We start from the raw sequence: 24,070 nt of genomic DNA, 5'->3' as shown, positions 1-24,070 counted from the left end.
CTGGAGTGAGTGAACGCATTATTAGACCAGTCGCCCGCCGTTCTAACCTTTCTTTCCTCGAAAGGGATCTTCTCATCATAGTGAGCGGAACGACCACTCCCTCCGTCGGAAATGTTGAAGTAGTTGGCATTTGTGCGTCAGTCATTCGCTGCCTAGTGCCTACGTACCAGACTAGCAGGACAAGATCGACCGCTTTTGGTCGGTCGGGTCACCCGGCGCCTGCCTACCATCAGGTTCCTGGCGCGAGACGAGTCAAGGAGGGAGGCGTGCATTGTTGACGCGACGGGGGACGCGGGCCGAGGAGATCGGAAGACTCGTCGCGGCGAGCACATGGCAGCCTGCCTGCTGCGACCGTGCGGTTCGAGAGCCCCTTCTTTTCCCAGAAAGAAAAATTGAAACAAATCTGGTGTGGGCGGTGGGCAGCAAAGTCAAAACTCCGCGCGATCATTTCAGATTTCACCCGTACGCTTTCTTTCTTTCTCTCTCTCGCCAGCCACCGGCCGTTGGCCCCCGCACACCACCACCAACCACCACCGCGCGCTCCTTCCTCCCTCCCTCTACGCCGTACGGCGTACGCGCGCCGTCGTGAGGCCGCGGAACGTACCGTACCGTCCATACATATACAGCCAGCCAGAGCCAGAGCCAGGCTTGCCTTCCTTCCACGCCGCGGCCGGCGAGTGCAGCGCAGATTGCCCGTCCCCACCCCGTCCGTCCCCATCGCCCATCGCCGCCGCTCCGCTCATTCCCTAGGCGCACGCCACTCTTCTGCCGGCCCCCCGGCTCCAGGATTTCCGACCCACTCTGGTTGTCCAGAAGCATCGGCGACCCGCTCCCGCTCCTGCTCCGTATAAACAAATCGACGCCGCACCCTCCTTCTTGCTCCCCCATTGCCTGATCCCACTACCTGCCGCCGACTGGGAGGGCCTGTGCGGGTGCGGCAGCGCGTTTCTCGCCTCCAACCGCCGGAAGGAGCGGTCAGGAGGCGGCATGAGGGACGACGGGCCCGCGGCGGCGCTGGTGCCGCGCCTGGCCGTCTCCAGCGCCAGCCGCGTCCAGGAGCTCGAGCGCTTCTCCCATTACGTCGGTACGTGCGCACTGCGATCCTCCTCTCCCCCGCCATGTCCTCCTCCTTCCTCGCCCAGTCTCAGTTCCTGGAGTAATCTGGACTCATCTTTCATTTTGTAGCAGTAGTACTCAACTACTACTTCGTTTGCACCTGCGAATTTGTTCGCGCGATCCATTTCGTCATCTCCCGTTTATTGCTTCCCCCGATCCCAATCCAAGAAGCGGGGGCGCAGCCCGGAATCCCAGCCACAAAAAGCATCCCCTCTCCATTTTGTTTTTTAACTCCTTGGCCTGCTCAGCTCATGGTGGACAATTTAACTAGGCACCCAACCTGCCCATGCCATACAGAAAAAAGATAACTGTGCATTAGATAATGCTTCTGTGACTCTGCCGGATGCACACCCGCACATCGCCATCATTCGATCATTTTCCCACCCTTCTTCCGCAATAATAAACTAGTTAAACCCACATCGCCATCAAAGAGATCCAGACGCACGGCATGTTCCTTCCTTCTGGCTCTACTAGCCGCTGCACAATCCTACAACAATAATGCCGTTTTGGAGCCACGCTGCTTCCCCTGCACTGCACCTTCCTTCCTGCCTGCCTGACAAAAATCTGTGGCATTTTTCTCCAGCCAGGCAAATCGGGTTCGACCACGCCAGCGAGTGCCCCCACCTGTGCACGCTGGCCTACGACTACCTGCGCAAGAACAAGGGCTACGAGGACAACATATTCGCCTTCTTCCACAACACCCCCGACCCCGGGCCCCTCATCGTCAGCTTCATCGAGGAGCTCGACAAGTGCATTCTCGGCTACTTCTCCTTCCACTGGAAATGCTCCACCTACATGATCACCCAGGTACAAATTAAGGAGCGACCACGAACGACGGCTTTTGAATATTCTGTCTTCCTCACGGCGATGCTCTCCCACTGATATTTTGTATATTGATTTGATACAGTGTGATCTCCACAGGTTCTGACGGTGGAAGGCGCGCCCAAAAGGAAGCTCCGGAACATGGTATTGGAGGCCACTAGGTGATTGAATTATCCATTCTTTAAGCTGCATGCGTCATAGTAGAACGGCCTGTCAATGCATTGTGGTTGTCTATTCTTTGCTTTGTTTTGTTTTGCCCATTATTTTTAGCTTACATCATCTTAGTGTATGTAGCTTGGTATGTCGCCCTAGTGTGTGGTTTGATAAGTTCTTCTTTATCGGCGTGCTGGATTTCGTCCTTGAATTATTCACACAGTTGACTTCTACTTTCATCTGACGGAGTGATAGATTAGTCAACCTGGCAGTGTAGCAGAAACTGCATCTTTTGAGGTCAGGAGTGATGAGATTGAGATGGCACCCATGTGCTAAGGTTTTAAATTACTCCCACAACCACATGTTGGTTTGCCATGACACTTTCCTGGAAATGCCTCTTTGAATGAGTGCATTGCTAACTTGCCTGGTCCAGTTTGGGTCTGCGTTTCTTATTATTAATCTTGAAAGCAATTAATTCACTGCCAGTGGGGTACAATAATTCCCGTGTGTATCTGGCCATTTATAAAGTGAAGTATGTTCTGCGTAGGAGAACTATAGTCGAATTAATCCATTAAAAATGTGAAAAATATACAAAAATAAAGCTACATGAACTGCATGCTTTACAAGTCCCTTCCCTTTATGCATCATCTATCTCCCTAAACTTCCTAAGTAGAGGAGTTCAAATTAAGCATATGTTTACAACTTGGATCTGAGATATTATTTTCTTCTCAAAAAAGAATACGTAAACTCTAATCTGGTTCAGTCATAAGTATGAGAAATAACTACAGGTAATGATCTCTGTTTCTCTGACACCAAAACTGAAGTCTAGTATCTGATTCTCCTCTAAACACAGGAGTCAGAGATTCGAAAGGGTCACAAGAAACTTGAAGGTAACTAGGCTATTCTCCACACTGGTGGAAGAGCTCAAGGCCATAGGACTTTCTCCCCAAGGCCCGGCACAGTGCAGCGATGTGATGGTCCCAGTAGCACATTGTGATCGCAGCCCAGTCCTACTCCTGATGGGTGGTGGAATGGGAGCTGGCAAGAGCACTGTACTTAAAGATATACTAAAGGAGTAAGTTTATCAATTCTGTACTTGTTGCTCACTGTAAATTTCTTCTGGCAATCTGCACACTTTGCACAAAAAAAAGCAGAGTAAATGGGGAAATGCCGAGCTGTTCAAACTGATTTGAGAAGACAGAAACAGTACTGAGACTTTCCTCAAAGCAAGTAGAGCAGCTAGATAGAAGACTTTGTGTCTATAAGCTGATCACCCTATTATTTGTAGATCATTTTGGTCTGGGGCAGCAGCAAATGCAGTGGTGGTGGAGGCAGATGCATTCAAGGAAACAGATGTTATATATCGAGCCATCAGCTCAAGAGGCCATCACAACGACATGTTGCAGACGGCAGAGCTGGTATGTCTCACTATGATTGCTATATATGTGCATATTCCTATGTGAGTAGGACAGTACATACCGATTATTTGACTGATAAAAACAAACAAGATTGCATATTCTACTGGTCCAGACTTCAAATAATGAAAATCCATATCAGCAGCTCTGTTTAATCAAATTCTACTGGTCCAGACTGAAACAAGCAATTTATCTAAACAGAAGTAGCTGATGAATCATTATGCACATCTTATATCGTGATTCACAACGTCGATACAGGTGCACCAGTCATCGATGGACGCGGCCTCATCGCTCCTGGTGACCGCCCTGAACGAAGGGAGGGATGTGATCATGGATGGCACACTGTCGTGGGAGCCATTCTTCCAGCAAACGGTAGCCATGGCAAGGGCAGTGCACCGGCAGCGATACCGCATGGGCGTCGGCTACAAGGTCACTGAAGACGGGTCAATCACGGAGGATTACTGGGAGCCTGTTGAGGCTCGCAGTGCCGACGAAGAGAGCGAGATGAGGCCGAGGAAGCCTTACCGCATCGAGCTCGTCGGTGTCGTCTGTGATGCTTACCTCGCAGTTGTGAGAGGGATCAGGTGAATCTCCTACCCCCTTCGATCCATAATAAGTGTCGTGGTTTTAGTTCAGAGTAATCTAGTCCATGCCAGAATTAGCCCCTGCATCGTTAAAATTCTGCTCATTCTAGTATCTCGCGCTATCGCCATTTGGCTGAACTACTTTTAAGTAGTGAACATCTCACCCTACAAAGGGGAAGATTTCTGCTCATACTTGAATGGAAACACAGAAGCGGCATATCTAAAAGTTTGGCATTGGCAGGAGAGCGGTGATCACGGGGAGAGCGGTGAGGGTCAAGTCCCAGCTGCAGTCGCACAAGCGATTTGCCACTGCGTTCCGCGGATACTGTGGCGTCGTCGACAATGCGAGGCTCTACAGCACCAACTCCATGGGTGCCCCAAAGGTGAGGAGCCACCACTCTGTCTGAAGCCAACAATGAACTATCCGCTCCTGGAGCTGGAGTATCATGTTTGCTGAACCTATGGTGTGTTCTTCATGGCATCGCAGCTGATAGGGTGGAAGGACGGCGAGAGCAACCTGCTGGTGGATCCGGAGGAGATCGGGTGCCTGGAGCGGGTGAGCGGCCTGAACGACGAGGCCAACTGCGTGGACGAGCTCTACCCGGACGGGCAGCCGTCGCCGTCGGCGTGGCAGGACCTCGTCGCGTCGCCGTCGAGGGCGTCCGTGCAGCGCGAGCTCAGGGCCACCGTCCAGGCGAGCGAGGCGCGCTTCAGGGCCGCGTCGCTGGCCGACGGCGCCCTCCGCGGCGGCGACGCGCCGGTACAAACTTTTTGAGTCCGGTGCGTGCGTTTCATCCGTCATGAGGGTGTTTTCTTTCTCCTTTCTTCTTCTTCTTCTTCTTCTTCTTCTTCTTCTTCTTCTTCTTCTTCCTCTTGACACTGTCAGGCTGGGGTGTGGTGTTGGGTTGATGTGGCTGGTTGACTGGTGTTAAATGAGGCTGGTTGTAATGAAAAGTATCATATACTAGTATCATGCATGCATATGATACTAGTGTGTGATACTACCTCCGTAATGCATAGTATTATAAGTTAATACTACCTCCGTTTCAGTTTACAAGTCCTACGCGTATATCTAGATTGTCAATTTTATCATCTTAATATAAACTATATAAACAAAAATTATACGATTTGAAAATAGAACATCTGAAGTTTATATTGGTATAATTTTTGTAATATATGACTTGTATTAGGTTGGTCAAATTGATAACCTAGGGGCACCCACACGCCCTGTAAACTCTGAGAAAGGTAGTATCTTAGATTGCCTTATTAATTGTCATGCATGACACAAACTAGCGAAGCATTTAATATGATACGGTATCATGATATGATACTACATCCTCTCTTTCCTCATTTAATTGTGTGCCACATCATCCAAAACGTCTAATTGGCATGCATAATACTACTTATGATACTCTCACTACAACCAGCCTGATGGATGGCTCGCCGAAGAGGCCGTGCTTTCTACCATCTCCAAACCCGATGGACCATTGTATACTGTTCTCGGGGAATAGGCATTTACATTAGCGTTCCGTTCACAACTAGTATTTTCACCGCCCAAATTTACCCATGATGCGTGTGAGAAAGCTGAGAAGGGCCCCACTAGGACCCAGGCTAGTCTTGTTCAGTAGTAGGTGATGTGTTGCTAAATTCGCTTTACCCCTCCGGCTGTGGAATTAATTCCTGTGATTATCTAGCCTATGTTGTTGGATTTAATTTAAACATCACAAAATTAAAATATCCTGTTATTAAAATTGTTTTTAAAGAATGTTCTTTAAATAGTTTTAAATAGAATCAAACTTTGTTTTACTGGTATCTGAATGTTGTCATGATAAATAGAAGAACTTTTGGAAAACTTTGGTATAGCTCACAATTTTTGAAAAATAGGTAGATAACGTTTTAACCGTATTTTTGGAACTTTGTCGCCAAAACTCAAAGAACTTCTCATTTCTTTTGGTTTTTTCAAAAGTTCTTCTGATTTTCATGACAAAATTCAGGCACATCCTTCATAAAGTCCGACAAAGCCTTCATAAAAATTGTACGCGCATGATTTTTTAATGAGGTTGTAGGTTAACATGTAATAATCCTACAGTAACTAGCGACATTATCCTGCAAAAAAGTAACTAGCGACATTAATTATCCACGTCAGATATAATTATGAGGCTGGCCTGCCACTAAACAGGAGTATGGGAGGCAAAAATGCACAGAGCATGTATAGGACCTAGCTAGAGAAACGAATCTACTAGCCTGTGGCTGGTACATGGCTGACACAAGGATGAGCCTAATTGATTGGACATCATGCATGATGGCTAGCTCGGATTCGCGCTGCATACGAAACACGAACGTAAAAAACCGCATCCCTGTTCTCGTATCGAAAACAAACACACACACACATACACACGAGCGTCAGTACAGTTTTGTGTGCTCTGACAATCTTCGATATGAGCGTTACAAATCGGGTTCCTCGGCGTGCCTAGGAGATGCAGCTGGCCCGGATCTATCTATCTATATACCAATATAAAAACATCTAATGGTACAACAACGTCCCACACAACTCACTAAGAAAAGCCGTTTGCGACTGAGCCACATGCCTATAAGTCACTTGCGGCCTGAAGCAGTGGCAGAGCTTAGTTGAAACAAAATATGACCGTGGCCCGCCCAATCCACGACCAAAACAGTGAATAATGAAGGCAAAAGTTGGATCATGTGGGAGAAAAACAATGCGTTCCTTCAGTTTGGCCCGTCTAACAAAAATTGTGTAGCTCCGCTACTGACCTGAAGCACAGTTGAAACGGAAGTTTGAAATGTTGCAAGTGAACTGTGAACACGGAAGTAATATGCAATATTAAAATAGTGCAAGCATGAAGTGATGGTTGTTGGAATCAATAATGCATCTTGGGGTTGTCAAACATGCTGTTATATTGGTACGATATACATTGGCGTATATTGGCGTGTCATCCTTGACCCGTACCTGGAGGTAGTTAGGATAGATATAGGATAGATATACATGAGTTGTTTCTTTCTCTCCAAGTTCTATCTTCTCCCTGAATATCTCCTATATCCAAACTACTTTGTATGCGCTGTACGGGAGGTGCGCCCCGCCTATATTAACACGTTCCCGTCGGCCTCAACAGGCAAGACGTTTCCAGCTATTCGCACATGGTAGTCAGAGCTATCCTTTTCCCATCAAAGCTCCCTGCAAACTCCATCTAGCCCTAGCCATGTCTTCCACCTCCGGCGCTTCCCAAACCAACCTCAATAGCCAAGTTACCGAGAAGCTAACCCGCACAAATTATGTGCTATGGCGCATGCAAGTCATCCCTCAGCTGCGCGACGCCGGTGTCTACGGCTACGTCGACGGCACCAAGCCGGAGCCGGCGAAATTCCTCGTCACCACCAAGGACGGCAAGGAGGATTCGTCAACGCCCAACCCTCTCCACCCAATCTGGGTCCGGGAGGATCAGCAGGTTCTGGGATACCTGCTGAACAACCTGACACGTGAGGTGTTGCTCACGGTGACCACGGTCACCACCGCGGGCGCGCTCTGGACGACGTTCGCTGGGATGTTCTCGTCTCAGTCTGCCAGCCGCATCAACAACATACGAACGTCCCTCATCAACGCGTAGAAGGGGAGTCTCTCCGTTGCCTCCTACTTCACCGCCATGCGCGGCTACGCCGATGAGCTAGCCGCCGCAGGCAAGGCGATCCCTGACGACGAACTCGCCTCCTACATCATCCATGGGCTCGACGCCGACTATCAGCCTCTGGTGTCTGCCCTCGACGCTCGCGTGACCGGGGTAACCCTTGATGAACTCTTTGCCATGTTATCCAATTTCGATCAGCGCATGGCTCGCTTCCAGGGGGCCGGTGGCGGCGGCTTCAAATCATCCGCAAACGCGGCCACTCGCGGGCGGGGCGGCGGCTCTCGCTCCCGTGGCTCCTCTTGCAACAAGGGCAGGTCCGGCGACAGCAACCGTGGCGCTGCGCCACCCCATTCTGGTGGCCGAGGCCGTCGCGGACGCGGTGCTGGTGGCGGCGGCAGGAACCGTCCGGACACCCCTAAGTGTCAGATCTGCGGCAAGGTCGGGCATACAGCAAAAGATTGCTGGTACAGGTATGAGGAGGACGACTACGACTCCCAAGATGAAGAAAAGGTCGCTGCGGCGGCTGATGGCTCATATGGTGTCGACACGAACTGGTATGTTGACAGTGGTGCTACCAACCACATCACCAATGAGCTCGAAAAAGTAACCATGAAGGAGAAATATCGCGGCAAGGATCAAATCCATACTGCCAGTGGAGAAGGTATGAGTATACGTCACTTTGGTCACTCAATATTTCGTACCCCTCATCGTAATATTCATCTTAGAAAAATTCTGCATGTTCCTAGTGCCAACAAGTCTTCTTTCTGTCCATCGAATTGCCCTTGATAATCATGTATTTCTTGAATTTCACCCTTACTTCTTTTTGATCAAGGATCAGGCAACGAGGACGGTTCTCTATCGAGGTAGATGCGTTGGTGGCCTCTATCCGTTGATTCCGGAGTTTCGAAGACCAAATAAATATGCTTGTGGTGCTATCAAGCTCTCGTCCACACGATGGCACGATCGTTTAGGACATGCATCTTTTTCTTTAGTTGAAAAATTACTTAGGAAAAATAATCTCCCGTTTGTTGGTGAGCGTCATAATGAGACAATTTGTGATTCATGTCAGAAAGCTAAAAGTCATCAGTTGCCTTACCCTATCTCTAGCAGTGTTTCTACCAAACCACTACAATTGATCTTTTCTGATGTTTGGGGTCCTGCCCCTACTTCTGTTGGCAGACACACTTATTATGTTAGCTTCATCGATGATTTCAACAATTTTTTTGGATCTATCTTTTAAAGAAACGGTCTGATGTGTTTCAAGTGTTCAAAAACTTTCAAGCTCTTGTTGAGCGAAAATTTGACAGCAAAATCATCGCTGTCCAGTCAGACTGGGGAGGGGAGTACAAAAAGTTAAACTCCTTCTTCCAAACACTTGGTGTCTCACATCAAGTGCCATGTCCTCATGCTCACCAGCAAAACGGGTCAGCAGAACGCAAGCATCGACATATTGTCGAGGTTGGCCTTGCCCTTCTAGCCGGCGCATCCATGCCTCTAAAATTCTGGGATGAAGCGTTTTTAACCGCAATCCATATCATCAACATGCTCCCTAGTCGTGTTATTCATAATGAAACTCCGATAGAAAGACTTCTCCACACCAAACCAGACTATAAGTCCCTTCGTGTATTTGGGTGTGCATGTTGGCCTAACCTTCGTCCCTACAACAACCGCAAGCTCATGTTTCGATCAAAACAGTGCGTATTTCTTGGTTATAGCGCACAGCACAAAGGTGTCAAGTGCTTAGATGTTTCCACCGGGCGAGTGTACATCTCCCGTGATGTCGTTTTTGATGAAACCAAGTTTCCATTTGCCGATCTCCACCCAAACGCCGGTGCACTACTTCGAGAAGAAATTCTCCTCCTACCCCCCATCTCACTAGTTTTGACAAAGGGGGACTAAATATTGATGATCATTCGTTGACTAACTCATCTAATGGCATGCATGAGCTTTGTGTTGATGAAACAGAAAAAAATTGTGAAGCAAATAATCAACAAGGTGAAAAATCCGGGCCATATTTCATGTGTCCCGTGGCAGGAGACAACGCGCTAGGGGATAGATCCGCCTCGGATCGGCAGCGCAGTCGCTGACCAGATCCTCCTCAGAATCTGGTGGTGCAGGGACGCCAGGTGCAGGCGTGCGCGCCGCCCCGCCAGATGCGCGCGTCTCCACCACCGACACGTGCGCCCTCCCCGACATGCGGGTCCCTCCAGGCAGCACGCGGTACGGCGCCCGTCCCGTCACATATCAGCGGCGCGGATCCGCGCAGGTCTCTGAAGCTGGCCCCACCGGTGCTGATCAACCGACCGGACCGCACAATGATGAGCGGGTCCCCGCCTTGGGATCTTCTGCACCCACCCGTGCCGAGGCGCCTCAGCCAGCGACCACAGAAGATCCGGCCAGCCCCGCACTGACTGAGGCTGCTGCTGCACCTGCTACTGGGTCCGCGGCAGGATCCCCCTCGGGATCTGTTGCTGATCCATCCATGCAGCCCTCCGGATCCTCTGTGGCTGCGGACTCTGTAGCTCCTCCTTCACGATGAACACGGCTCCAACAAGGTTTAATTCAGCCTTTAAATTATAAACACGTAACCAAATATGGCTTGGTCTGTTCCACAGGAGAACCAGATGAGCCAGCGACTCTTGATGCAACACTTCGTGATGATAAGTGGAAGAAGGCAATGAATGAAGAATACATGGCATTAAAGAAAAACAAGACCTGGCACTTGGTTCCTCCACAGCAAGGTAAAAACTTGATTGATTGTAAGTGGGTTTTTCGGATCAAAAGGAGATCTGATGGAACTATTGGTCGCTATAAGGCTAGGCTAGTTGCAAAAGGCTTCAAACAACGATATGGTATAGACTATGAGGATACATTTAGTCCTGTGGTAAAAGCAGCCACCATTCGTCTTGTTTTGTCCATTGCTGTTTCCAGGGGATGGAGTCTTAGGCAGCTTGACGTACAGAACGCGTTTCTTCATGGTGTTCTGGAAGAGGAAGTGTATATGAAACAACCTCCTGGGTTTGAAAGTAAGAAAACTCCCTCCTATGTGTGCAAACTTGATAAAGCATTATATGGATTGAAGCAAGCTCCAAGGGCGTGGTACTCACGTCTTTGTCACAAGATGCAAACACTTGGATTTATCCCCTCTAAGTCAGACACGTCATTGTTCATCTATAACAGATCCAATACATGCATATTTGTTCTCATCTATGTTGATGATATAATTGTCACTAGTTCATCTGATGAAGCAATTAAAGGACTGTTAAAGGACTTGAGTGCAGACTTTGCGTTAAAGGATCTTGGAGACTTGCACTACTTTCTTGGAATTGAGGTAAAGAAGCATTCGAATGGACTTCACCTTTCTCAAGCTAAGTATGCAACTGATCTGGTTAAAAAGGCAGGACTGCAAGGTTGTAAACCTTCCCTCACACCATTATCAAGCTCAGGAAAGTAGTCACTTATGGAAGGTACACCTTTGAGTCAGGAAGATAGTACAAAATATAGAAGTCTAGTAGGGGCTCTTCAGTACTTAACTCTTACCAGGCCTGATCTTTCATTTGCTGTCAACAAAGTTTGCCAATTTTTGCATGCACCTACTACTGTTCATTTGATAGCTGCAAAGCGTATCATTAGATATGTTAAACATACTCTGAGTATAGGTCTGAATTTCAGCAAGTCATCCTCTACTCTTGTCAGTGCTTTCTCTGAGTCTGATTGGGCAGGCTGCCTGGATGACAGGCGCTCCACAGGAGGCTTTGCAGTATTTTTTGGACCTAATCTGATATCATGGTGTGCACGTAAGCAGGCTACTGTCTCTAGGTCAAGCACTGAGGCAGAATACAAGGCACTAGCAAATGCCACAGCTGAAATCATATGGGTTCAGTCTATGTTGAAAGAGCTTGGTGTAAAAGGCAAACAAGCTCCATGCTTGTGGTGTGATAACCTTGGTGCTACTTATCTTTCTGCCAATCCTGTGTTCCATGCCAGAACAAAGCATATAGAGATAGATTTTCACTTTGTCAGAGAAAGAGTTGCTCAAAGACAACTTGACATCCGGTTTGTGCATTCCAAAGATCAAATTGCAGATGGATTCACAAAGCCCCTGCCCACAAAAAGCTTTGAAAACTTCAAGCATAATCTCAACTTGATGAAGTTGTGATTAAGGGAGGGTGTCAAACATGCTGTTATATTGGTGCGGTATACATTGGCGTATATTGGCATGTCATCCTTGACCCGTACCTGGAGGTAGTTAGGATAGATATAGGATAGATATACATGAGTTGTTTCTTCCTGAATATCTCCTGTATCCAAACTACTTTGTATGCGCTGTACGGGAGGTGCGCCCCACCTATATTAACACGTACCCGTCGGCCTCAACAGGCAAGACGTTTCCAGCTATTCGCACAGGGATGTCCGGATTCCCTTCTGATATGTATCTAAAGCGATCTCATAAGCCACACTAGCGGGGTTCACCTCACAAGCCAGTACGCTCGGATTCACCTCATAAGCCACACTAGTGAGGTTCAGACCGAGTGATGTAAATATCTCCTGTATAAGTGGTCCAGTGAGTTGCATCGCCTTTAGTTGGTAGAAGTGCCCAAACTCAGCCATGGTTGCTCTAGACCTGCAAATAACTTAGTACACGTAATTAAGAAACCAAACTTAATACAAAGACCGAAGCGCTCAGCTCCCCAGCAATAGAGCCAGAAAAAACTTGATGGCCTGCAAGTGCACAACGTTTAGCAGTAGCTTTTTTTGAAGTAAAAGTATCAATCCCACACAGAGCACATATATCATCCTTTTGTCTCTTGTAGGGCTCAAATAGAAGTGCCTGCAAGTTAGATGAAATTCAAAGCAATAGTAGTAATATGGTTGAAAGCTAGAAATTCAAATCAATAGTAGTAATATGGTTGAAAGCGGTGTAGCGAACAGTGAAGTAATTAGTGAAATAAACTAAAGTAGCAAAGATGTGAGTGAAAGTTGTCAAAATCAATAGGATTAAGGCGTTCCAAAGGAGTCAGGATTCCCCACTAGTGTGCGTCTAATATCAATGCCTAAGCATAATTCTACGTCGAATTCCTAAGCCAATTTATATGTTTTTATTCATAGGCAGAGCCGGTACAGATACGGTGCATACACGCAGCAACCCCGTATTGCATACGTCACCACCGTTCTTCCCCACTCCGGTTACCAACGGTGATTAAGGTGAAAAAGGTTCCATGGACGCAACCTATAAGCGGTCTTTGTTTACCTCCTGCTGCAATAATCTGGGACGAAAAGAGATAGGCCCTGTCACTTACCTACCCCTGCAACCAGCCGGTTCGCCAACATTAATAACCTTCCGTCCAAAATTGTCATATGTTGGATCGCCATTTCACCCTTACATCAAGAAGACAATTAACATAAATAGGATAACAAATCCTAATGCCAAACGATCTATTATACACTAGGGTTCCTCCATATCCCCGAGAACTTTGGAAACTAGATGATGTCCCGCACATTGCCGCGGGAAGCATGTTAAACCAATGCATAAATAGGTGCTTAAAACCAATGAAAAACAAATGTAAGAGTTTTAAATATTTAAGATAAAACATAAAAAGAAGTGTGTGACAAAATGATGTATAAAAGAGAAAAAATCCCCCCCCCCCAAAAGAAGACATGATTGATGAAGTGGCGAAGTTTGAGTTGACAGATTAATGCAAAATTGTGAGTACATGCATGCGTTGGAAAATAAAGACATGCATGACTAATGAGTGGCATGATTTACATTAATGCAAAAAAGGAACTTATGAGCACATGCATGACTTCTTGATGCCACACAATTTTAATCGGAAGGCTGTAAATAGTTGAGGTGATGTGGAGCACGCATGTGTAGAGAAATCTAGTAGTGGGGGCTAGCTATTTAGATATGGAAGATTACTCGCACCTCAAGGGCACAAACAAGATGAGATGAATTATGATGAACATGGTGATCTCATACAAGTAACACAAGATTGAATCCACTCCAACTATTATATTACAAATGCATGAGAATAAGATGATGATGATGGTGGTGGTGAGGATGAAGCCCTCTTGATGCAGCGTTGTGGCGGCAAAGTCCTTGGATCGACCCCCCTCCGGATGCCCTCCGGAGTCTAGGATTCCGCCTTTTGGATGTGTTGGGTGGAAATAGTGGAGGAGGAGGCGGCACTGGCGTCCCATATGTATGACCGTGCATACGACCGCACACGCTCGTATGCTAGGCCATCTTTTGCCCTAGATCGGCCACCTGGACTCCTTTTTTCTCCCTTTGCTTCATTCTTTTTATGGTAGCCAATGATTACATTGAATGGTGTGATTCCACCATAATTTCCTAGGATTCCTTACAGAGAGCTTTATTAATTTCAAAATACGTTCCCTTGGAAAACCGACAAAAAGAAACACATGAACGCGGCAAAATTCCACAAAGCCTACTGTGTAGGCACAAAATAACTATCAGTAGGCGGTGGCGGGGCCTTGCCGCTTCTCGCGCATCAGGCCAGGGTTCGATCGTCCTCGCGTGTTTCGTCTGTCGACGTCTCCACAAGCCTTCTTTGGCGCTGCTTCTTGCCTTCCTGGAGTCCTTCTTGATGAATCCGGTGGGTGGTGGGCAGGAGCAAGCCTCCTCGGACACGCTGCTTGCCTCCCCCCTTTAGATCTGATGGCTTCCTGGCCGCTAGTGGTGGATATCCAGGATGGAGGTGGCCTTTGACTGATGCAGATCCAGCAAACCTGGAGCCTGATGGCGGTTCTAGTCGTCTGCTTGTTCCCTATTGATACGTCTCCAGCGTATCTATACTTTTTTGATTGTTCCATGCTGTTTTATCATCAATCTTGGATGTTTTATAATCATTTTATAGTCATTTTATATCATTTTTTGGTACTAACCTATTGACATAGTGCCAAGTGCCACTTGCTGTTTTTTCCATGTTTTTTACATCGCAGAAAATCAATATCAAACGGAGTCCAAATGCCAAGAAACTTTACAGAGATTTTTTATGGACCAGAAGGAAGATGTTGGGCCCTGGTTGCACCTGGGGGGGAGTCCCGAGGAGGGGACAACCCACCAGGGCGCGCCAGGAGGTCCAGGCGCGCCCTGGTGGGTTGTGCCCACCTCGGGTGCCCCCAGACCGCCTCTTTGCTATATAAATACCCCAATATTCCCAAAACCCTAGGGGAGTCGACGAAATATTCATCCAGCCGCCGCAGAGTCCAGAACCGCCAGATGCAATGTAGACACCATCACGGAGGGGTTCACCACTTCCATTGGTGCCTCTCCGATGATGCGTGAGTAGTTCTTTGTAGACCTTCGGGTCCATAGTTAGTAGCTAGATGGCAATACAATGGTCTCTTCGAGATCCATATGATGTAACTCTTTTGTGGTGTGTTTGTTGGGATCGATGAACTTTGAGTTTATAATCAAATCTATCTTTTTATATCCATGAAAGTATTTGAGTTTCTTTGATCTCTTTTATGCATGATCTCTTATAGCCTCGTATTTCTTCTCCGATATTTGGGTTTTGTTTGGCCAACTTGATCTATTTATCTTGCAATGGGAAGAGGTGCCCGGTAGTGGGTTCGATCTTACGGTGCTTGATCCCAGTGACAGAAATGGAACCGACACGTATGTATCGTTACTACTAAGGATAAAAAGATGGGATCTATATCTACCGCCATAGATAAACAGATCTCGTCTACATCATGTCATCGTTCTTATTGCATTACTTCGTTTTCCATGAACTTAATTCACTAGATGCATGCTGGATAGCGGTCGATGTGTGGAGTAATAGTAGTAGATGCAAGTAGGAGTCGATCTACTAATCTTGGCCGTGATGCCTATGTAATGATCATTGCCTGGATATCGTCATAATTATTTGAGGTTCTATCAATTGCCCAACAGTAATTTGTTCACCCACCGTTTGCTATTTTTCTCGAGAGAAGCCACTAGTGAAACCTACGGCCCCCGGGTCTCTTTCTCATATTATTTTCCTTTGCGATCTACTTTTATTTGCTTTTATTTTCAGATCTATTAATCCAAAAACCCCCAAAATACCTTGCTGCAATTTATTTTATTTGGCGTTTGATCTATTATTATTTACAACTTTCTCCCGTCAACACGCCATCTCTGGCGCCGTTACCCGAAAGGGATTGACAACCCCTTTAACACGTCGGGTTGCGAGTGGTTGTTATTTGTGTGCAGGGGCTGTTTACATTGTGTTGGTTGGTTCTCCTACTGGTTCAATAACCTTGGTTTCATATATGAGGGAAATACCTACCGCCGCTGTGCTGCATCATCCCTTCCTCTTTGGGGAAAAACCGACGTAGCTTCAAGCGACATCAAAAGGAATTTCTGGCGCCGTTGCCGGGGAGGATCTTCATCATAACCAGGTTCCTAATCACAAATCTCATCTCCTCGCAATTTACATTATTTGCAATTTTCCTCTTGTTTTCCTCTCCCTCACTTCACAAAAATTTGCCGTTTTATCCGCCCCTCTTTTTCGTTCGCTGTTTTCTTGCCGGATCTGTTTTTGTGTGCACTCGTGTTTGCGTAGTCATGATGCCTCAAAGAAAATATTATGATGTTCCTTACCAAAATATTTTTCTTGAAATTGGGAAAATTACTAAGGAATATATGACTACACAATTTGAAAATAATAAGTATTTCACTGAAGAACTTAAGGAGCACTCCATTGTTCTTGATGCTATTACAAAACAACTTGATGATATCAGCAGAGAAGTTTGCAATCTCCAATCTAAGTATGCTTTTGCTGAAAGTTTGTTAGGAAAATATCCGACGCACAAGCTAACTTAGTAAATCAAATGGCTGCTAAACCAATCTCGTTAGACGATAAAAGTGATGAAGATCTTAAAATGATTGGTGTTTCTTCTATCGATTCCTTGTTTAGTGAAGTTAATATTGATGAAAAAGGGACCGGACAAGAGTTAACTTTAGGTAGAAGGCGTCCCAATATTTCGGAGGGTGAAAATCTTGTTGAAAAAATTGATGAAAGTGGGTTTGAAGAGGTCAAAACTTTAGCTAGTGATGTACCCACTCTTTTGGATTACAAAGACTTTAATTATGATAGTTGCTCTTTGATTGATTGTATTTCTTTGCTGCAATCCATGACAAATTCACCCCATGCATATGAACAAAATAAAGCTTTTACTAAACATATTGTTGATACTATGATGACAGCTCTTGAAGAAAAATTGGAATTAGAAGTTTCAATTCCTAGAAAATTGCATGATAAATGGGAACCTATTATCAAAGTCAAGATTAAAATTATGAGTGTTTTGCTTTGTGTGACTTGGGTGCTAGTGTTTCTACAATTCCAAAATCTTTATGTGATGTGCTTGGTCTTACCGATATTGAATCATGTTCTTTGAATTTGCACTTGGCGGATTCTACTATTAGAAAGCCTATGGGAAGAATTAATGATGTTCTTATTCTTGCAAATAGAAATTATGTGCCCATAGATTTTATTGTTCTTGATATTGATTGCAATCCGTCTTGTCCAATTATTCTTGGTAGACTGTTTTTACACACTATCGATGTCGTGATTGATATGAAAGAAGGCAATATTAAGTTCCAATTTCCCTCGAGGAAGGGTATGGAACACTTTCCTAGAACTAGAATTAAGCCACCCTATGAATCAATCATGAGGTCATCTTATGGATCTTGAACCAAAGATGACAAAACTTAGATCCTTGCTTTATGCCTAGCTAAGGGCGTAAAACTATAGCGCTTGTTGGGAGGCAACCCAATGAATACAATTTATTTTTGCTTTTTGCTTTATGTTTTTGAGTGTTAGCAAAATTATGCTACTATTATGATTGTGTTTTTTATGTTTTAATTAGTGTTTGTGCCAAGTAAAGCCTTTAGGATCTTCTTGGGTGATAGTTGTTTGATCTTGCTGAAAAACAGAAACTTTTATGCTCACGAAATTAATTTTCATTTTTTTACCAGAGAGCGATAAAATACCATTCCACTTGCAGTAGATCAATATAAAAATTTCTCAAGTCGTCCTAATATTTTAGAGTTTTTTGAGTTATATAAGTATTCGAAATAGTCAGATTGCTACAGACTGTTCTTTTTTGACATATTCTGTTTTCTTTGTGTTGTGTTCTTATTTTGATGGCTCTATGGTTTTCTTTGATGAGTTTTTTCCATAGAAAAGTTGGAATACAGTAGATATAATACAAAAACAAAATATGAATTGGTTTGATACAACACTTATAGTAGTGATTTATTATTCTTATACTAACGGATCTCACGAAGGCTTTGTTGAGTTTTGTGTGATTGAAGTTTTCAAGTTTTGGGTTATCTTACGATGGATGAAGGAAGGATGTAAGAGCCTAAGCTTGGGGATGCCCCGGCATCCCAAGATATTGTCCAAGAATGAGCAACCAACTAAGCTTGGGGATGCCCCCGAGTGGCATCCCCGCTTTCTTCCAACAACTACCGGTATTTTACTCGAGACTATATTTTTATTCGTCACATGATATCTATTTTGCTTGGAGCGTCTTGTATGATATGTGTCTTTGCTTGTTTTATTTTGTGTTTGAAGTCATAAATCCTTGCTGGACACACCTATTTGAGAGAGCCAAAATTATGTCATGACTTGTTAGAATTGCTCTCTATGCTTCACTTAAATCTTTTATGAGCAATGGACTTGCTCTAGTGCTTCACTTATATCTTTTTGAGCATGGTGTGCTTTGTTATTTTTGAAGAAATGCTCTCTTGCTTCACTTAGATTTATTTGAGAGTTAGTAAAATTTTGAAGAAATTCTCTCTTGCTTCACTTAAATTATTTTGAGAGAAAGAAAATTTGTTATGCTCATGATCTTCACTTATATTTGTTTGAGCTTATGGAAAGCAACACATGAAAATTAGTCCCAAAGTGATAGATATCCAAGAAGGATAAATAAAAAAAATAAAAAATGTCATGAAGATCATTGGACAAAATAAACTTGATTCTTTGTAATAGCTTTGAGATATGATGATGTGATATGTGAGTCATCTTGATGAGTAATTATGCTTTAGTAAGAATATTGGTGTTAAGGTTTGTTATTCCCTATGCATGCACGAAAGTCAATAATGATGCAATGAAATTATATCCTACTTATGGTGCATTATTCGGTGTTAATTATGCTTAATGCTTGCTTATGAGATTATTCTTTTCTTGGTTGGTTGCTTCCCAATCTTTTGCTAGCCTTCATTTTGCACTAAGTATGATCACTACTTGTGCATCCAAAATTCTTCAAACCAGTTTTGCCACATGAGTCCACTATATCTACCTATATGCGGTATTCTTTTGCCGTTCTAAGCAAATTTGCATGTGCCATCTCTAATTTTCAAAATAAACTTCTCTTTTGTGTGTTTGTTTCGCTCGCGGAGCGGTGAGGGGTGGCTAATATTTTCCGTGCTAGATGTGTTATTCTCAAGATGAGTGTTTATTCACTTGTCATTGCACGAGAGTAAGGCAAAGGTATTAGGGGATGCCCAGTCCCGAAATGCAAAAACAAATGAATTTACTTTATGTTGTCAAATAATAAATTCCTTGGAAAGTGTTGGTATGGAGGGCACCCCTGGATACAGTTAGCCATGGAAAGTGAAAGTTATGGTGGAAAAAGGAATAAACTTTATTTTCTGTTTGGGAACTGCCTATGATATATCTATGCATGGAAAGTATTGGGAACTCTAAGTCGTTTTCGTTGGTGGGATGGATACACCTCTCAAAATGTTTTTATCTCAATTTTTTCGCTTTGAGCTCAGGCACCTCTACAAATCCCTACTCTCCTCTGCGAAGGGCCTTTCTTTACTTTATGCAATTTTTATTTTGAGTCTCCATCTTCTCTTATAAAAGCACAAACTAGGAGGCAATATGATCATGCTTAAGTATTGGGTGTATTTAATATTCAAGTGTGTTTCATGAATGGATCACTGTTTGAGCATGATGGGCTAGGGATAAATTATTTCAGCATTGATATTCTGATAGACATGGTTGCTTGTTGATATGCTTGAGTATCTAAATTATTATGTCAAAACTAGACTATTGCTTTGAATCACATAAAAATCCAAATGTCCATGCTATAAAGAAAAGAATATGATACGACATGCTGAACAACATTCCACATCAAAAATTCGGTTTTTATCACTTACCTACTCAAGGACGAGTAGGAGTTAAGCTTGGGGATGCTGATACGTCTCCAACGTATCTATAATTTTTTATTGTCCATGATGTTTTATTATCAATCTTGGTTGTTTCATAATCATTTTAGTCATTTTATATCATTTTTGGTAGTAACCTATTGACATAGTGCCAAGTGCCAGTTGCCGTTTTTTCTGTGTTTTTTACATCACAGAAAATCAATATCAAACGGAGTCCAAATGCCACAAAACTTTATAGAGATTTTTTATGGACCAGAAGGAAGATGCTGGGCCCTGGTTGCACCTGGGGGGAGTCTCGAGGAGGGGACAATCCACCAGGGCACGCCAGGAGGCCCAGGCGCACCCTGGTGGGTTGTGCCCACCTCAGGTGCCCCCCGGACCGCCTCTTTTCTCTATAAATACCCCAATATTCCCCAAACCCTAGGGGAGTCGACAAAATATTCATCCAGCCACCGCAGAGTCCAGAACCACCAGATCCAATCTAGATACCATCATGGAGGGGTTCACCACTTCCATTGGTGCCTCTCCGATGATGCGTGAGTAGTTCTTTGTAGACCTTCGGGTCCTTAGTTAGTAGCTAGATGGCTTCATCTCTCTCTCTCTTGATTCTCAATACAATGGTCTCTTGGAGATCCATATGATGTAACTCTTTTGCGGTGTGTTTGTTGGGATCGATGAACTTTGAGTTTACGATCAGATCTATCTTTTTATATCCATGAAAGTATTTGAGTTTCTTTGATCTATTTTATGCATGATCTCTTATAGCCTCGTATTTCTTCTCCGATATTTGGGTTTTGTTTGGACAACTTGATCTATTTATCTTGCAATGGGAAGAGGTGCCCGGTAGTGGGTTCGATCTTACGGTGCTTGATCCCAGTGACAGAAAGGGAACCGACACGTATGTATCATTGCTACTAAGGATAAAAAGATGGGATCTATATCTACCGCCATAGATAAACGGATCTCGTCTACATCATTTCATCGTTCTTATTGCATTACTCCGTTTTTCCATGAACTTAATACACTAGATGCATGCTGGATAGCGGTCGATGTGTGGAGTAATAGTAGTAGATGCAGGCAGGAGTCGGTCTACCTATCTTGTATGTGATGCCTATGTAATGATCATTGCCTGGATATCGTCATAATTATTTGAGGTTCTATCAATTGCCCAGCAGTAATTTGTTCACCCACCGTTTGCTATTTTTCTCGAGAGAAGCCACTAGTGAAACCTACGGCCCCCGGGTCTCTTTCTCATATTATTTGCCTCTGCGATCTACTTTTATTTGCTTTTATTTTCAGATCTATTAATCCAAAAACCCCCAAAATACCTTGCTGCAATTTATTTTATTTGGCATTCGTTCTATTATTATTTACAACTTTCTCCCGTCAACATAACATTTCTGGCGCCGTTACCCGAAAGGGATTGACAACCCCTTTAACACGTCGGGTTACGAGTGGTTGTTATTTGTGTGCAGGGGCTGTTTACGTTGTGTTGATTGGTTCTCCTACTGGTTTGATAACCTTGGTTTCATATCTGAGGGAAATACCTACCGCTGCTATGCTGCATTTCCCTTCCTCTTTGGGGGAAAAAACTGACGTAGCTTCAAGCGACATCACCTACCTCATGTTCGGGGGCACAACCTTCTGGCAGGATCCAGATCTGGAGGGCCAAATCTGGCAACTCTGGCGGCGGTCGGGCAAGTGAGGGCGGCATTAGGGTTGTCGGAGAGGGGCTCTGGGCTCCCGTGGCGCTCCTCGTTTGCAAGGTTTGGCATGTGGGCTTGTAGGGACGAAGGTCTTCATGGAGTGACGGGCTTCATGCTTTCCTCGACATTCGCGTCATCACGGAAAGGTGCCTATGAAGGTGTGGGACTTCAGCAAAAGTTGTGTAATGCCTTCTTCGTTGCGGGCAACAACACCGTCCTTGGACGCCGTTTCTCCTGGTCCCCTCATCTCTATGTCTTCCATCAACCTCGTCTTTGTCGCGGTCGCTCTTCCTCGACGTCCATTTGTGCGGTGCTCTTGTGTGTGCAGTGATGCCAAGGTTCGCTCTTGGACCCTTGTGAAGCTGCTGGTTTACATCAATGTGCTTTTGGCTTCTTTTAGAAAGAGTGCTTCTTGGTTAGGAAGGCCATCCCGAAACTTGGGGGGTTGCTAGGATCATTGCAATGCCACAAGGGCCACTGGAGATTTCACCCGCCAAGGTCCATTGAGTGTGAGCGGTGGTTGTCTATGATGGTCTCAAGGGTTGGAGGTTAGGACTTTGGTGGAAGCCTTGCAAAACCTTGTTCTTATCAACAATGACGACGTTTGTGGACGTCGCTCCTCTCCTTGGAGACGTCGTTTTATCCGCGCTGCCTACTTCAAACTGGTACTTCATATACAGTGCAGTCCGTCGCTATGTGTTTGCCTTGGGAGAAGTGCCCCGCTCAGTGAGGTGGGCCGAGGAGCTCCACGAAGATTTGTTCTCAGCGTCAGGATCAAGTGAGTTTCTTTAGTTCTTGTGCTTAGTTTAGCTTTGCTTAAATTTTGTTTATTCGGTCTCCTGCTTGGCCTCTTTGTGCTTATATTGCAAAGTTAGTAGTGTGTGCAAAATTTTCTTATGTTGTGTTCAAATCATGTTTTCAATATGGTACAAATGCACAATAGACCGCGATGACCCACAAGTATAGGGGATCTATCTTAGTCCTTTCGATAAGTAAGAGTGCCGAACCCAACGAGGAGCAGAAAGAAATGACAAGTGGTTTTCAGCAAGGTATTCTCTGCAAGCACTAAAATTATCGGTAACAGATAGTTTTGTGATAAGATAAATCGTAACGAGTAACAAGTAATTAAAGTAACTAAGGTGCAACAAGGTGTCCCAATCCTTTTTGTAGCAAAGGACAAGCCTGGACGAACTTTTATATAAAGCAAAGCGCTCCCGAGGACACATGGGAATTGTTGTCAAGTTAGTTTTCATCATGCTCATATGATTCATGTTCGTTACTTTAATAAATTGATATGTGGGTGGACCGGTGCTTGGGTGCTGCCCTTCCTTGAACAAGCCTCCCACTTATGATTGACCCCCCTCGCAAGCATCCGCAACTACGAAAGAAGAATTAAGGTAAACCTAACCATAGCATGAAACATATGGATCCAAATAGCGCCTTACGAAGCAACGCATAAACTAGGGTTTAAGCTTCTGTCACTGTCGTGGTTTTGTCACGGCAGATGTCCTAGAGAAAGGACTTAGTCATGGAGCCATCGCAACGGGTTAGCTTGAAGGGGTTAAAGCGGACACAGGGACGCAAGAGAGTTTATACTAGTTCGGCCCCTTCGATGAAGGTAAAAGCCTACGTCTAGTTGTGATGGGATTGATGGGGGTTTCGATGACTAGGGAGCAAACAAGCTTCGCCTATGTCTCGAGTTGTTGTCTGTTGTCCTTGAACCGCCGCCAGGTCGTCCCCTTATATACACGGGTGACGCCCGTCGGTTCACAGAGTCCCAATACCGGCTCATAGATGTGTCCGGTTTGGTCTCTATTTATTCCTAACTTATAATACAAGTTAAATACTAACGCCGATTTATTGCTACAGGCCTTGAACCGACTATGGGCCTTGAGCTCTCATCTGCCTTCTTGGGCTTTAACATAATTAACTACTGATGAAGTTAACCCGGCCCAGATAGGCCGGTTTACGCCCAGTAGTGATATCCTCAACATTAGGCCCCAGATTGATTTGAACAGGTTCATGTCAATCCTTAGCAAAAATCTTCATCTTCAACACCTTCTTGTAGTTTGTTGAATCGCCGTGACGTCATCTTCTCTGGTCGTTGTAAACCGGCGTGACGTCACCTGTTATAAAGAAAACTTATCCATGATAGTTTTTTTGTTTAATAGGTCTGCGACAATCGAGGCGACAGCTCTGTTTCCAGATCCACGGTTCCTTGATTTTCGCGCCTGACACATGCCCCTTGCCTTATAAATAAGACCGAAGGGTCATTTCTTTTTCCCCTTCGTGCCTTTCTGCTTCATCTTCCCCGCGTCGTCCAGCTTTGGAGCTCACCGCCGTCGACGACTTCTGCTCCAACCTCGGCCGCTGCATCACCCTGATTGTACTAGAGCATTGCGGCGACCTTTTGTTTCTTCCTCGGCTCCGGTGAGTTCTTCAC

General features: G+C 45.0%; 1 protein-coding gene and 1 long non-coding RNA gene across 2 annotated transcripts; both read left to right on the top strand.

Moving 5' to 3' along the window:
• The first annotated feature begins 84 nt into the window (after positions 1–84).
• On the top strand, positions 85–5,123 carry LOC125523905 (calmodulin calcium-dependent NAD kinase-like). Its single transcript, XM_048688974.1, has 8 exons — positions 85–1,084; positions 1,700–1,923; positions 2,038–2,099; positions 2,945–3,166; positions 3,380–3,509; positions 3,765–4,090; positions 4,332–4,473; positions 4,578–5,123. The coding sequence occupies exons 1-8, from the start codon at positions 988–990 to the stop codon at positions 4,863–4,865; spliced, it is 1,491 nt and encodes a 496-aa protein (XP_048544931.1). The 5' UTR covers positions 85–987; the 3' UTR covers positions 4,866–5,123.
• A 3,047-nt stretch (positions 5,124–8,170) lies between these two features.
• LOC125537074 lies at positions 8,171–8,831 on the top strand. The gene is made up of 2 exons (XR_007295530.1): positions 8,171–8,392; positions 8,570–8,831. It is a non-coding gene; the product is annotated as an uncharacterized LOC125537074 (long non-coding RNA).
• Positions 8,832–24,070: the final 15,239 nt, after the last annotated feature.

This window comes from Triticum urartu, chromosome 1, assembly GCF_003073215.2.
Source record: "Triticum urartu cultivar G1812 chromosome 1, Tu2.1, whole genome shotgun sequence".
In the NCBI taxonomy this organism is placed as follows: Eukaryota; Viridiplantae; Streptophyta; class Magnoliopsida; order Poales; family Poaceae; genus Triticum; species Triticum urartu.
Note: the sequence above shows the minus strand (reverse complement) of the source record. Positions and strands in the feature narration are given on the sequence as shown.

Excerpts from the sequence above, each read along its gene's own strand:
- LOC125523905 (XM_048688974.1), top strand. The coding sequence starts at position 988 with ATGAGGGACGACGGGCCCGCGGCGGCGCTGGTGCCGCGCCTGGCCGTC. Across the intron at positions 1,924-2,037 it reads CCACCTACATGATCACCCAG|GTTCTGACGGTGGAAGGCGC; the intron begins GTACAAATTAAG and ends TGATCTCCACAG. Across the intron at positions 2,100-2,944 it reads ATGGTATTGGAGGCCACTAG|GAGTCAGAGATTCGAAAGGG; the intron begins GTGATTGAATTA and ends CTCTAAACACAG.